This window comes from Rattus norvegicus, chromosome 13 (assembly GCF_036323735.1).
Source record: "Rattus norvegicus strain BN/NHsdMcwi chromosome 13, GRCr8, whole genome shotgun sequence".
Lineage (NCBI taxonomy): Eukaryota > Metazoa > Chordata > Mammalia > Rodentia > Muridae > Rattus > Rattus norvegicus.
This window is the reverse complement of record NC_086031.1, coordinates 71,518,592-71,533,411: the sequence shown is the minus strand read 5'-3', so window position 1 is coordinate 71,533,411 and position 14,820 is coordinate 71,518,592. Positions and strand designations below refer to the sequence as shown.

Genomic DNA, 14,820 nt, shown 5'->3' with positions numbered 1-14,820 from the left:
GGTTGAACTCCTAGCCAGTGGCACATGGCTGTAGGTTTTCCTGTCAGGAGAACTTCGGTCTCCTTCCCCTCCCTCACACCCCTTTTACCCTTGCTCTTGTTAAGTAAGTTTAAATGTCCTTCTTTCTGTTGTGAGGATGGCTGCTCTCAAAGACTTGTGACAGTCGGGGATGAAGTGATATTCTTGTGCTTATGGTTCTTTTTAAGAGGTTATTAAGTTAAAAAAAAAAAAAGGCAGATATTCAGAAGTGAATGCTAGCCATAAGCTGAATTCCTCTTGTTGACTCTTGTATACTGTTTAAATAACAACTGGCATTCAACCATATGTGCCTGATACAATTAATGTTTGTCAGTTCTTTAGCTTTGGTGGGTTTCTCTGGGTAGCCCTGGCTGTCCAAAGCTCGCTGTTAAAACTGACAAGGAAAGCGCATGGATCACTGTGACTCATGCAAAGTTGGATTGCTCATCTCGGGGACGGGGGTGGCGTATTGTCATTAATAATGCAGATGGTGCTTCAGTCACCTTTCTACCTGCCCAAGAGTAGACCTGCGTCAGCTGTGCAGTACAGTAGAATCCAGCCATAAGTTGAGGCAGTTTGAAAACTCACCTCTGTTTTCTATTTGTATGCTTGCTTTCGGCTCGTTCTGGTTTTAATTCTGGGACGGTTCTATAGATTTGCCTTTGATGTCAGGTGAGGGTAAGTGGGATGCTGTTGATGACAAAGACGAATACCACTGCAGCCCAGTTAGGACTGTGACCAGCCGTTTTCATTTGCTCTGTGATGTGAGAAAGGCTGCCCTGTGGGCTTGTGTTGTCTGGGTGGCTGTCTGTGTGACTGCCCCTGTGGGCAGGTGGTTCATCTTAGTCCTGGTTGTGTTTTCACTTCACCATTTGTCTCACATCTTTAAAATCTCAGCTTTTCAAGTAAGTTAAGGGTTGGATGATTAGCTGTAAGAAGTGAATAATTATTGGGGCCCCGTAGTGGTGTTGATTGAGACAATGAGTTAGACAAAGTAGGACAAAGGTCTAGTCACACACTGTGAAGTAAAGTAGCAGTTGGAGCCTGCCAAGGCCTATGGATTTGGCTCTAAGGCTGTTGTGTTCTCATTGTTAGGAAAATGTATTTAAGTGATTGTTGAACTTGTGTTAGATGTAAATATAATAAAGCTGTCCATTCTTTTTCACAAGTAACAGACAATTTTTTTTTCCTGCCATCACTGTAAATCAAACCCAGGCCTTCACTCATGCCAGGCATACACTGTGCCACTGAGCTGTACCCCTAGCCCCCAAGTTAGGTATTTTCTTTTAAGGTAAAGTTCAATAAATTGGATAAGGGAGTAAGGAACACATAATTTAGAATCATAATTCAGATATATTAAAAATTGGTATAGTGGTGATTTTGTGATACCAGTACCCTATTATTTTTGTCATTATATAACATGTATTTATTAGCATATCATGACTGTTAAAAAATTAACTTGTTTTTATGCATTCCCCATTTAAGCAATGAGGGCGTTAGTTATGCATTGTTAAAGTGATATATTTTGTACTTTGTGTCCTAAATTATTAGAGGAAAATCATTACAAGTAATTCAAGCATAAATTCAATTTAAATTTTTATTTTAAAGATTTATTTAGTGGAAAACATTTTCTAGTGGCAAAACTAGACATTTTTTCTCTAGTTTCCTGTCTGTATTTTCATAAATAAAATGCACTAGTTGGCTGAACTCTTAAAATATTTTTTTCAGTGGAAATTAGAGCAGTCTTATATTTTTTTAAATAAATCAAAGTATCTTGAACATGTATTTGGATTTGATTCAGAATAAAGCTAAGATTGTGGCAAATATTTACATTTACCAATATTCAGTCAATATAATTTTTAAAATAACAAGGACTTGAATAATCTTCTGTAGCACGTTGAAGGAAAATGGAACTGTATTCACAGATACATTCTTATAGTAGTACAATGTATTTTACAAACTGTACCTGTAAAAATGAGTTGTGCAAAGTAACATGATGTTTAGACTTGGGGAACCGGACGTGAAGCTCTGTGCCATTTACTTGGAGCCGTCAGTCAATGGGTTTGACCATCATCTGCACTGCTCTCAAGGAGTAGGACCCGCCTCTGTACTCAGCCCAGAAAATTCCATCCTGGTGCTTGCTTCTGTAATGGCCACCTCTATACCATACACCGTTGAGGTTAGAGTGTGCACAGGCATTGTACCACCAGCCTCCTTTATGAAAGTGGGCGCAGTTTCCTGCATGAGAAATACAGACAGTGAAGTAAAAGTCCTACCTGTGGCACTTGCAAACTGTCAAGGGTATGTGCTTCGCTCGGAGCGGTGTGAACGACTGACTCCAGCAGGGTTTGTCTTGGTTTTTAGGACTTCTAAGGCAACCTCAATGTTCTTTGGGAAGAACAAGTTCTGGGGAAAGCCAAAATAAAACCAAGCTACACCCACTTGGAAATGAAACTCTGACTAACATTCATATACTAGCTGGACACCTACCATGTCAGAAACCATAGATGCTGGAGACTCAGTGGGGAACTAAAACTTTTACCCTTTGGAGGTTAGGAAACAAAATGTTTTATTAGGTGGTGATAAATATTCTTAGAAAAATGAAATCAAGTAACATTTCTTAGTTCCTGTTTCTGCTGCTGTGATAAAACTGTGAGAAAAGCAACTTAAAGGGCAAGGAGAGGCTAAAGGTTCATTTCAGCTCACAGCTCCAAGCTACCGTTCCTCAGAGCAAGGAAGTCATGGCAGCAAGAGCTTGAGGGATTTGGTGACGTCACACCCATAATCTGGAACACAGAACAATGAAGATGTGATGCTAGTGGCTCAGTTTGCTTTTTGTATTCTTTTTTTTTTTTTTTTTCTTTTTTTCGGAGCTGGGGACCGAACCCAGGGCCTTGCGCATGCTAGGCAAGCACTCTACCACTGAGCCAAATCCCCAACCCCGCTTTTTGTATTCTTATACAGGTGAGAGGCCTCTGCCTAAGGAATGATACCACCCCACAGCGGCAGATCTTCCTACCCCAATTAACTTAGTCAAGATAGTCCCCCAAGAACATGCCATAGGCCAACACAACCTACACAATTCCCAGTGAGATTCCCTTCCCAGGTGATTGTGGATTATGTCAAACTGGCAGTAACACTAGCAGCCATATTAGGGAACAGACTGTGGCGGGCATAAGGCCCTTGGGTGGGTGCTGTTGTCCAGGGCAGGTTCTTATGAGATGGCATCATCTTGATAAGGGCTTATGGGACCAAAAGAGGTCAACCACTCAGCTCTATGGTCTAAGAGTGTGTCTTAGATGGGAACAGAGGTTGTGAAATGCAGCACATTTCATAACATAATTCAAGAGTGTATAGACTTTTAAATTTAATCTACTATACTTCTGTCTTTTTAAAAACACGTTTCTGTACTGATAAAGAGATACCTACCATGAATACTGACTAAATTTTGTATTCAGCTATTACCTTACCAAGTAGCATGTTGGGCACTATTTTAACTTAATTCCCATTGGCAAAAGAGGAAGGAGAGAGACAGGACTGGAAACCTACCTTCCCTTTGACTGTGTCCAAAATAACCATTTTGAGATTTGAGAAGCATTTAGTACACTTTAGTAGCTTTGTTCTATTTAATGCACAGAGCTTGTTGACTGTACAGCCTTGTTTGTTTGTTTGTTTACCTGTATACATATCTTTATCTCTGTCCAGCGTGGTGAATTGTTTACCATTATGCCACATCATAGAATCCCCAGCATTCCCCTGGTAAGTCCCCAGGCGCAGTCTGTAGTAGTCACTTTCAGGCTCCAGGCGAAAGCTGCTGTATTCCGCATAGACCTTCTTCTCACTCCAGTCTTCTAATTCAATCATCAGCTTATAATTGTCTTGATTACTAAGCTTGTAGATATTATCCAGTCCAAGCCAGTACTCTCCATCAATGTTTCCAAACCCTTTCTGTTGATAGACACAGAAGCATGAACATATTGGTAAGTTTAGATGGTAAATGTTGTTACTGCTACAAATGAAGTTTAAATACTGAGCAGAGTGAGGGGTGTCCATGCAAGGTGGTGTGACTCCATGGTAGGCGGCCTCATTTCTGTTAGTGCGTTTTGGTTCCACAGTGCCACTTTCTTTTGCTTTGCTTTATTTTAATGCCAGTGTTAGTTTTTGTGGCTTCAAATGCTACAAAGAGTAAAAGCAAAAGACAATAAAATGTATTGATAGTTCCTAAAAATACTGACTGAAATACAGTGTGTTGAGAGCATGTGATACTGTACCCATATTATGCAAACAAAGTGTTTCTAAAATCATGATCATTGTTCAGTCAAAATGATACTGTGTGTGTTAAAACAGGTAATCTTTAATTTTATTATAAGTAAAATAGGGGTTGGGGATTTAGCTCAGCGGTAGAGCGCTTGCCTAGCAAGCACAAGGCCCTGGGTTCGGTCCCCAGCTCAAAATAAATAAATAAATAAATAAAATAACTATTATAGTAATATTTATAGTTTACCCTGTGAAAGTTGTAAATTACTGTCTGAAACAAATGGACTGAATTATTTTAATAAGTATTTGACATTGGACATTTGCAGCAGAATAGATTTAGTAAACTTCATCTTAACACTGAAAGTTTGTCTTCAAAAAGATTGCAAGAAAGTCACACACACACGAATTTGTAGCAGTTACTTGTTTAGAAATTTCTGGATATATTAACATTTTACCCTTAACTGCCAGAAAAATCTCACCTAAGAATGAGTAAGCACATGGTTACTTCACAGTTTTGAGCACAGAAGTTACCCTCTAGAAAATCTGTTCTCTCCTGTCTGCTGTCCTTAACTGATATGTAAATCTCACTCACAAATTACCACATAAACATCAGAGTTACCAGTAGACCAGTTGTTACTTCCTCACACTGGTATCACATGATCTGGTTCTGTCTGGAAATCTAGTTGTATTCATACCACTACAGTATATGTCATGATACAACTTAAAGCATGGCTATTAAAATTAATTAGTTCAAGAGAAGGAATCAGTTTTAAAAAGTTGTATAATTTGTTATTGCTTAAATACCACACAAATCATAATAAAAAAAAAAAGCACTTGCATTAAAAAGTGGAATTGGGGGACTTGGAGATGGCTCAAAAAAAAAGTGGAGATGGCTCAGTGGTTCTGAGCATTTCCTGGGTTGGGTTCCCAGTACCCACATGGCAGCTCACAGCCAGCTGTAAGTCCAGTTCTAAGGGTTCTGACATCCTGGTGTGCACACGTAAATGCAGGCAAAGCACTCACAAATAAATAGATTTTAAAATTCGAAAATGAAATTAAGTTACCTTTCTAAGTTATCCAGACTCAAAAGAAAAATTTAAGGTTATCTTTAGTTTTCTTTTCACATTTTAACTTTGGCTCCTCAACTGGAGAAGAAAATAAACCTTTTGCTAAATGATGAAAATCAAATGGAAAAGTTCTGCTTTCTGCAGTCTCGCTTACTCCTGGGGTGGTCGGTATTGTGAGACCTCTCCGGTCTACCTTCCCCAGGTCTGAACTTGCTCATTTACCTTATAGTTTTCCCAGTTTCTGAAGAAATTGACAGAGCCATCTGTTCTTTTCTGAATAACAGTCCAACCCCCAGGGTCCAGACTGTTCTCACACCATAACTGCACCGGACCGTGGCTGTTTTCGGGTTTAATCATGTAAATCCCACTGGCTGAGTGCCCGGCTTCTTTTGCTTGCTGACAGTCTTTGAATGGTCCTGTAATTTAGATATTGATATGTGAGAAATGTAAGAGATAAGTATTAAATAGTTGTGAAATCAGGCTTCTTACCTTCATTTGCTTCTTTACAGATAACTTCACTTATCTGCTGTGTGCATAATGCTCTATCAAAGCTGAGGAAACTAATTAAAATGATAGTGAAGCTGAAGGGAAGGGAAGGGCGGCATCAGGCCCAGGACTCAAAGTATTAGCTTGTCTCATCTCCCACTCTCCTCTGCTCTGTACACTGCAAACGTGCACTTCTGAAACACCGTGTGTCATGTCAGTTCTGTTTTTAACAAATGTTTTCTCAAGCCCTGGTCTTTATTCTAGCAGTGGCTTAGTCCCTCGTGCTTCAGTTTTCTAAGCTGAAGTTTGTTCTGATCTTTACTATAGTAGGTACTGAGCTGAATGACTATTCTTACCAGTTTTACTTTTTTCTACATTTTTGCAAAATGCCGTGGGATTGACTTGCTGGTATTTACATAGGTATTTTCCTGGTGCCAGGTTTATAGTGTCTGACTTTTTTATTTCGAGGGAACAAAGTTCCTGTGTTGATGGAAGTGGAGCGCAGCCTAGTAACTTCTGACCGTGTTAAGCCTGTGTTCCCTTTTAGGAGCTCCGTAGTATTCGTCTGTGCACTCACTAATTGCTAAGAAGTTCTGAAATAAAGAAAGTAGAATCCTCTAAATTTAAATAATCTTAACTTTCTCTCATATCTATAAAGAATACATGTCAAGCCAGGTGTTACGCCCCCCACTTTTAATCTCAGAACTCAGAGGCTAAGGCCAGATGATTACTGCAAGTGTAAGGTCAGCGTGGGGCATATAGTGAGCTCCAGACAGCCTGGCTGCAGTGGAGACCCTGTCTTAATACTAGAAAGCATGTAGGAATGTTGGTCTCAATGTCTTCCCAAGAGACTGAATGAGTTATGGCTGAGGGTGATTCTCTCATCAGAGCTGCCCAGTGACCCATGACAGCTTATGCTGTTGCATAGGTAATAGCTAGTTAAGGTCTCCTCCATGCTCACTTCTGCTCCCAGGTAAATTCTGAATCGCTGTGTACTGTCTGCCCTTTTATTTCATAGTATTCGCTGGGCTGTATTGTTAAATTTATTATTCTGTGCAAGAACGTCAAAGACAGCCTGCAGGAGCAGGTTCTCCCCATCAGGTAGGTCCTGGGGATCGATCTCAGGTGTCAAGTTTGGTAGTAGGATCTTACTTCCTGGACATTCTATTTTTAGCCAGCTAAGATGTTTCAACTTCTTAAAAATGACAAAAACATGATGTTAAATCATTTATAGGATCTGATTTGTATACTGTGGGATCTAGAGAAAATACCGTCTCGTTCTACGGAACATCCTTACGTTTCATACTACACCAAGGTTTCAAGATTTTTATTATAAAAGCATACTAAAATTATGACTCAGAAAAAATTTATGCTAAATATAGATCTATTTGAACAAGAGATTTTTAAAGTCATTCATCAAAGATTTTTTACTGAATATTTTAAAATTATGTGTAATTTTTAAGTATCTGAAAATAGTTTAGTCAGTGTTCTTAAAAGAATTTCTTCTGTTCTATAATTTCAATAGGATGGCTGAAGTTTTAAGAAGTGTTCCATACGTTGTGCTAATAACATAGTGTGGTTCCCATTGGATCTTGCTAAGATAAATTAATTTCATTATGTAAATGTTGTGTCTGTCATTGGAGGAGATGCTTAGGGAATGTGAGCTCTTCCTCCGGGATTGCCCCTTGAGGATGGACGCACTGTGTGTTCCTCTGACTTCATGTCTCCGTGTTGTAACTGGGCATCAGGCAAATTTGCTAAGTAAATGAATAAGTCTTTTAATTTTAAATCCAAGGGAATGGAAAGCTATATATAAAAACGGAGTGAGTCAGATTCTCTACTCCATTTTTTTATATTTTCATATATAGCTTTTTCTTTTTTTCTCTTTTCTTTTTTTCCTTTTTTCTTTTTTTCTTTTTTCTTTTTTTTCTTTTTTTCGGAGCTGGGGACCAAAACCACGGCCTTGCGCTTGTTAGGCAAGAGCTCTACCACTGAGCTAAATCCCCAACCCCCTATAGCTTTTTCAAAATTTTAAAATTATCAGTGTCTATCTGTACTATAGATTACTAGTAAAAGCATAACCTGGAAAATGGCATCTTTTAAAAATAACATCACAGGGGCTGGAGAGAGAGCTCAGCACGAACTGCTCTTCCAGAGGTCCTGAATTCAAACCCCAGCAACCACATGGTGGCTCACAACCATCTGTAATGGGATCCGAGGCCCTCTTGTGGTGTGTCTGAAGACAGCTACAGTGTACTCACATACATAAAATAAGTAAATCTTTTTTTAAAGAGGTAACGTTAGATAATTGTGTTTTTGTACTCTCAGTTTCATTGGCTCATTTTCTCTCTTCTGAGATTTCCTTGTATTTGTGTCTATTGTGAAGACCTCCAGAGTAAGTGCTACAAAATAAATATTTTTTAAAATTCTTGTTTTTTGTATTCCCTAGTTAAAGTTGTTTTTCATTTTGAGATGGGCTCTCACCCTGTAGCCCAGGCTGGCCTGGTACTGGTAGTATAATACAAGCTTTGAAGTCACAGTCACCCGCCTCAGTCCCCAACGCTGGAAGTCCTTTCGCTCTACGTGTTTTGTTTTCCAGAGTTCTCAGTCAGAGTATTCAGAGATTCCCTTTACTTTTGAGACAGACTGTGATCTCCAGAACTCCGTGCCTCAGCACCCCGAGTGCTGGGACTGTGGTGTGTGCACTGTGCTTATCTCTGCTCAAAGCTTTCCACACAGTACTTAACAGAGCCGCCATCACAGGGACCCTCAGCCCCTCATCTTCACATGCAGAAGCAATGTACTAAATACCTTCAGGACTTTATGTGATCCATACATGCTCATTGAACCGTTTAGGACGGCTAGTTGAAGGTTACAATATAGTCATTTCTGTCACAGAGAAGTAAGACATTACTGAACAGTCACGGTGTGAAGGTTCATACATGAGAGGTAATGGCTGAGTTTAGCCAGTAACATACTTTACACTCGGCTGTGTTACATGCAGCACAAATCATTATTGTGGGGGGGAAAAAACACGGTTACTCATGTCACCCCTTTTCTTTCCCTTAATCACATAAGAATAATTTCACGTTACAGAGCTGTGTCATAGTCAGGCAGAGAAGAATCCTTACGTTGCAGGTAGGATGACAGCTGTAATGTCACATGTGAAGGAGCAGTGGAGAGGAAAGTGAAGTGGCCCCTAGCCCCACCCTCAGGTTTCTCTGCATGTCCTGTGATGCCTGACAGGTAAGCAGAATTCACAGGCAGAACTTTTTCTTTGTTGGCCATGAATGGTTTGAGTTCACTTGGGGACTCTCAGATACTAAATTATTTCTGATGGTGGTCATTTTCAGAATGTTTTTGGTTGTATATTGTCAATTAAGAGCCTTTTCTGGAGAGTGGCGAGAAGACTCAGACTGACTTTCCCTCTGTACAGTTACAAGGACTGATTCTGGATGCCAGCATTCACGTAAAAGCTGGACAATATAAGTTTTCAGCACTGGGTTGGGAGTCAGAGAGAGGAAATCCCAACCAATTTACTCAAATCAGTGAACTTCAAATTTAATGGAAAACCTTCCTATCTCAAAAAAAAAGGGCACATGGTGTTGACCTTTGGCCAAGCACAAATGAAAGAATTTTTTTTAATTTAAAAGAGTTACCTTTTGGGGCTGAGGATTTAGCTCAGTGGTAGAGCGCTTACCTAGGAAGCGCAAGGCCCTGGGTTCGGTCCCCAGCTCCGAAAAAAAGAACCAAAAAAAAAAAAAAAAAAAGAGTTACCTTTTTTGAATCTAATGCAGGCTAGACTATTTTCCACATCCAGAGATTGATAAAGAACCTTGAGATTAAGTGGGAGGTGAGAGAAGTGATAAGAAAAGGTTAGTTCTAACACAGCATGGCTAAGCATTCTAATGAGGTTTCAAGCAGAACACATGGTAAGAATGAATTAAGAGCTGAGATAGAACAGGAGTTTGCTGTCTTCCTATCTAAGCTTAGTGAATCAGAGTTGGACCATTGGGAGTTGAGGGGCCTTGTTTAGGCCACATGTGGGCTGCATGCTGAAGTGTGTTTAGTCTTACACAGCTGTTGTACGTTCCTGTGTCTGCAGTATAAATGACAGGATGATGTTTATAGCCTCAGTCATGGGCCTTGCGCTTGCTAGGCAAGTGCTCTACCACTGAGCTAAATATTCCCAACCCCTCTTTTTTTTCTTTTCTATTCTTTTTTCTTTTTTCTTTTTTCTTTTTTTGTTTTTGGAGCTGAGAACCGAAACCAGGGCCTTGCGCTTACTAGGCAAACTCACTACCACTGAGCTAAATCCCCAACCCCCAGAAACATTTTCTTATTGTTGCTTTCTTTCCTTTTAAAATTTTTGCTCTAGAATTAGAAATAGGTTTTTTTTTTAATAGAAACTTTTTTCTCTGGATCACATTTAACAAAAATTCTTACAGCTATTAGTACAAACTTATCAGCTTTATTTTTGAAAATTTAAATTTAGCTTGCTGCTTTGCATATTATCAGACAAATTTACCTCTGGTTCAGAAATTTCTTGCTTCAAAGAGTATAGACTCTTTACACTCAGACTTTATCTTGAGTGCAGAACCCTTTTCTTGAATGCAGTAATCTTGAAATAGGATTCATTCATCTCCTATGATACACATTTTAATTCTTCTCTAAAGCAGAAAACTAGTTTTTGTGTGGTGAATTTAACTCTTCCTATTCCTCATATAGATGGAGTTTTTGAGCCAGCTTTTCAGTCCCGCTTAATACCTTCTCTAGGTAGTATGAATCATGTGTCTCTGTCATGCACATAGAGACTCTAGAATGACTACCTACGTGTATAACACTGCAGTGAGCCACTTGGTGCTAGAGCATGTATGAGGACAGTAGCCACCTGTGTCAGAGCATGTGTATGCATAGTAGCGAGCCCTCTCGTCAGAGCCTGTGTGAGTACAGTAGCTGGCTCTGTCAGAGTGAGAGTTGAAGGACTTAGGTTGCTAACTTACCTAATTTTATGATACTCTTGCTGCTCTTAACACTTGTTTTCATGAAGGTCTTTAGATTGACCATGTTAAGAGGCTTTGCGTTATCAAATCATCTAATGTTTCAGCACCAACAGATGAAATGCAGGATCCTTCTGCTGGAAAGACTTATGTTTTAGAATGCATTTCACTTAGATGGGCCGCGGGTATTTGTAAAGGTGAGATAATTCAGTAAATGTGTGTGTTACAGACAGTAGAGGTATTCGTGGATATAAACACCTACTCTAGGCCTGGGAGGTCAGCAAGGGCATAAGGAGGAAGCCCTTTGCATCATGGATTCATTCGTTTGATTTCATCCTTACCGTTTGAATGGATGGAAGTCCCAGAATTATTAGAAGGGAGTGGATTTCTTTGTTGGAACAAGTGTTTATGAAGGCGGCACATGAAAGGAAAATGAGTCTTTCTTGTAGTGAGAATTCTGGAATTTTGTTTTTTAAAAAAACACAGAACTATTATGAGAATGTTTTCATTTTAAACCCAGGTGTGGGGATGTGAGGCTGCTCTAGCAGAATCACGGCTTTGCCAGCTGCAGACAGTTTCTGCCATTGTGCAACATTTGGAGTTCTGGGAGCGTATATAAATGCTAGGGCCCTGAGAGATGGGGCGCCTAGTTAGTTAGTTGTTGTTGGTGGTCTCAGTTTGTTAAGTACTCATGCACAAAGAAGAAACAAGAAGAGGAAATTAGATATCCTGATATTAGATCAAACTTGCCCCCAAGGAACTCGAGGCCCCTAATCAACAGGAAGTTGTCTAATGATGCCATCACCCCTGTCCCATCCCCGGCTTTAGTCAGGGATCCCTTTCCTTCCTCTCTGTTCCTTTTTCTCTCTTATCTAGTATTAGGAGTTCAAGGGGTGGAAGAACGAAGAACGCACACAGTAGCAAAAGACAACTATACTTTCCTTTTTTTGGAGAAAGTTGATGAGCAGAAGTCTGTCTATGCATACTTTACAAAAGCGGCTCCTTGCCAGTGTATAGAGTGCATTGCAAGGGAGTAACTGTTGGAAGCAGTTAGCAACCAGTTGCACGTTCTCAGTAGGAACCAGTATTTGGTGTCAGGCATGGCTGTGAACACTCAGTACTAACACTGCCATTCCCATTGTAGATAAGGTAAGAGAGGGCACAGGCGCAGCATGGAGTGTGAAACTTGCTCCCTTCCAGCTACTCTTGTGGGCTATCTGGATCTGAATTACTGTTTGGGCTCTGAATGGTAAAAGTGGGGACTTGAGTAGAATTCAGGTGACTCTGTTTATGAGACAGGTAAGTCTGTCTGAAAGAAATTTGTCTTAAGAATATAATCTTCGGAAAATATACTGATTACCGTGTTTATAAGAGGAAAAAAGAAATGTCTAAAATGTTAACTTTTTATTTCTGCTTCTTAGGCTGTTGAGCATTTTTAAAAAGATGGTTGGTATTTCTGGATTTTTGTTTAAACAAATACATGTTTGTTTTGAAACAGTTTGTCTTGGTAGCCCAAATGACCTCAGTGTTAGGAACTCTGAACTGCCCTCCCAGCCCTTACTGTAGTTAAAGGAATGCACTACCCACGCCTGTGTCCTTTATGTCATGATAATTGTTTCTGTAAGGAAAACGTTGGTAAGAAAATGATTGTTTTAGGGCTTGCTTACTTATTCAAATATAATGAGCACACTATGCCAAACTTGGTTCAGCAGGAATGCAAGCAAACAGATGTCAGTAACTCCAGTATAGTGTGATATAGAAAACAGATAAAAAAGAAAAGAAAGAGGTAGCCTGGGATTTGGGGAAAGAGTACTGTCTGTCTGATTCTTGGAAGTCTTAGGTGAGCCTAGATCACTCATTTCAGTAGAGGAACCAGTGGCACAGTAAAGAGTCTCTTACACCAGGAGGGGCAGGTAGCCCTTGACATCCTGAGATGTGGGGAGCTCTAAAATACAGAGTCTGGAAGACAACTTGTTCACAGTGGCGATAAGAAGACTGGAGTGTGACTGTATGGAAGCCAGGCGGGGGGCTGCCACTGATGCACACAGCCTCATGCACTAGTTTCCTAGTGCTGCTTTTACGGTCTCCTTCTGGGCTGCTGAGTCCCCCACCCCTCCCCCACTGTAAGGAAGCAATGCTGTGAAGGGCTCAAGAGAGTGACTGGTGAGACAATGGGTACACATGTGACAGTAGTAAGTGAAGCATAGGACTCGTTCACTGGTTGGTCACCCAGAGGCAAGGCCCAGAGCAAAACAGGGAGAGGAAGGGAGGACACTCAGGATCATTTAGCCTTAGAAAATAGAGTCAAAGGTAGGCTTCGTAAGGTGTTTTGAAGTTGGAAAGGAGGAGGACCTGATTAGACTTGGAGCAGTGTAGGAAGCATACTCTGAGTGGAGATAAGGACATACCATTGCAGGCTTGAGGACAAGGGGGACAAATGTTAAAATGTCTTTTTGAAAAGACAGCAAGAAGGCAAGAGGAATCGGAAAGGGTTCTGAAGGGCGGGGAGGAAGTGGAGCTGGCAGCAGAGCGGGAGGTAGAGTGAGTTCCTTCAGGTAGTCTGTCAGTGGTCATTCTCATTGACAGCAGCCTCTATGGTAAGAACTCGGGTGGCAGAGTCCTTTCTGCCACGGGGTGAGGGTGGGGGGTCGGGGGAACTATAAGCACCTAGAAATTTACAGCAGGGAGAAAAGAGATCTTTTATATCAAATCCTAATATTACTTTAGAAAGTGATGTTTTGGTTGAGCGTGACATCAGCACATAAGAACTAGGACGTTCTAAGAGTATTGTCGCATGGATTGTACAGCATGGCAGCTTCGTTCTTCCATTGACCAGGAAACGGTAACTCACCTTCATTGATGAAAGTCACTGCTGGAATCTTGAAAGGGCTTTTTGTGGGAGCTGTTGCCAGATCAGGTGGTGGCATTAAGTCTCTGGGATAACCTGGATCCCTCTGTATCTCATTGCCTGCCAGCAGACCAGGGGTGTCCTGGTGGCTGTTAGGAATGTGTCGTGGTACCACCTGGACAAGAGGGGGAGACACGTGGGGGTCTTGTCGGGAAAATAGCCTCAAGCACTGCTCTTCCAGTACAGTGATCATCACAGACTGGTTATTGACAAGATCAGTCAAGGAAGCATATTTCACCTCTAGCTCCCGGTATCGTGTTGCCATCTTGAGCATTTCTGTGGTGACATTGAGGATTTTGTTTTCCAGCTGGGAAAGTTCGAGTGAGTTATCTCTCTTACGGATGATCTCATGTAGTAGCTGCATATAGAGTTGAGTGACTCTGGAGTTCATGTTCCGGCTCTCCTTTCTCAGCAGCTTCACCTCATTCACAATGTTCCCATCCACATCCACCACCAGCTGCAGGACATCTATCTCTCGTTTCTGCCTAGAGAGCACATCCTTCAGGTTCTCAAGGTCCATCCTGGTGATCATGTCTTTAATAGTGCCCGCATCCTGACCTTTGGTGTTGACACAGATTGGCCCTGTTATTTTCTGTTCGGGTACCAAGAATGTATATGAACATTTCTTTGTTTCCTCTTTACCATCTGTAGCACGGGGATATCTCCTTTGGGTTGTTTTTTTTATTTTGAATTGTCCTCCTTTGCAGTGACCAATGCCCAGTAGGAAGAGTACCACACTTAGGATCCAGACAAAAGTCTTCATTTTGAAGTGAATTCTACCACAGCGTCTTTTGATGTGAAGCAGTAAGTGAAGGGAAAACAAAAAGAATTAATACGAGTTTACATACAAACCAAAATTACATTGAGTTTCTATCTCATCCCTATTAGAATAGCTATTACTAAAAAATATGGCAGATGCTGGCCAGGATGAGTGTGGAGACACATTCTATACACAGGCAGCGGGACTATAAACTAGAACAGTCACTACGGGGGTCCGTGTGGCTCAAACAGGAAGTAGAACCATCGTGCGGCTGAACTGTTCTCCTCTATCTATCTAAAAGGCCCTGAGTCGGCACACTTCAGA

General features: G+C 40.8%; 2 protein-coding genes across 19 annotated transcripts in view; one reads left to right on the top strand and one right to left on the bottom strand.

The window, feature by feature from the left end:
* Positions 1-14,820, top strand: part of Ralgps2 (Ral GEF with PH domain and SH3 binding motif 2) — a 179,957-nt gene that overhangs the window by 121,380 nt on the left and 43,757 nt on the right. The gene's annotated exons all lie outside the window — the stretch shown is intronic.
* Positions 1,602-14,820, bottom strand: part of Angptl1 (angiopoietin-like 1) — a 67,898-nt gene continuing 54,679 nt past the window's right edge. For both annotated transcript variants that reach the window (XM_063272599.1, NM_001402356.1), the window contains 4 exons: positions 13,680-14,524; positions 5,565-5,758; positions 3,696-3,966; positions 1,602-2,256 (listed from right to left, as the gene is read on the bottom strand). In XM_063272599.1, the coding sequence (XP_063128669.1) occupies positions 2,069-2,256; positions 3,696-3,966; positions 5,565-5,758; positions 13,680-14,499 (1,473 nt within the window). In that variant the 5' untranslated portion in view covers positions 14,500-14,524 and the 3' untranslated portion in view covers positions 1,602-2,068. The remainder of the gene's footprint in view (positions 2,257-3,695; positions 3,967-5,564; positions 5,759-13,679; positions 14,525-14,820) is intronic.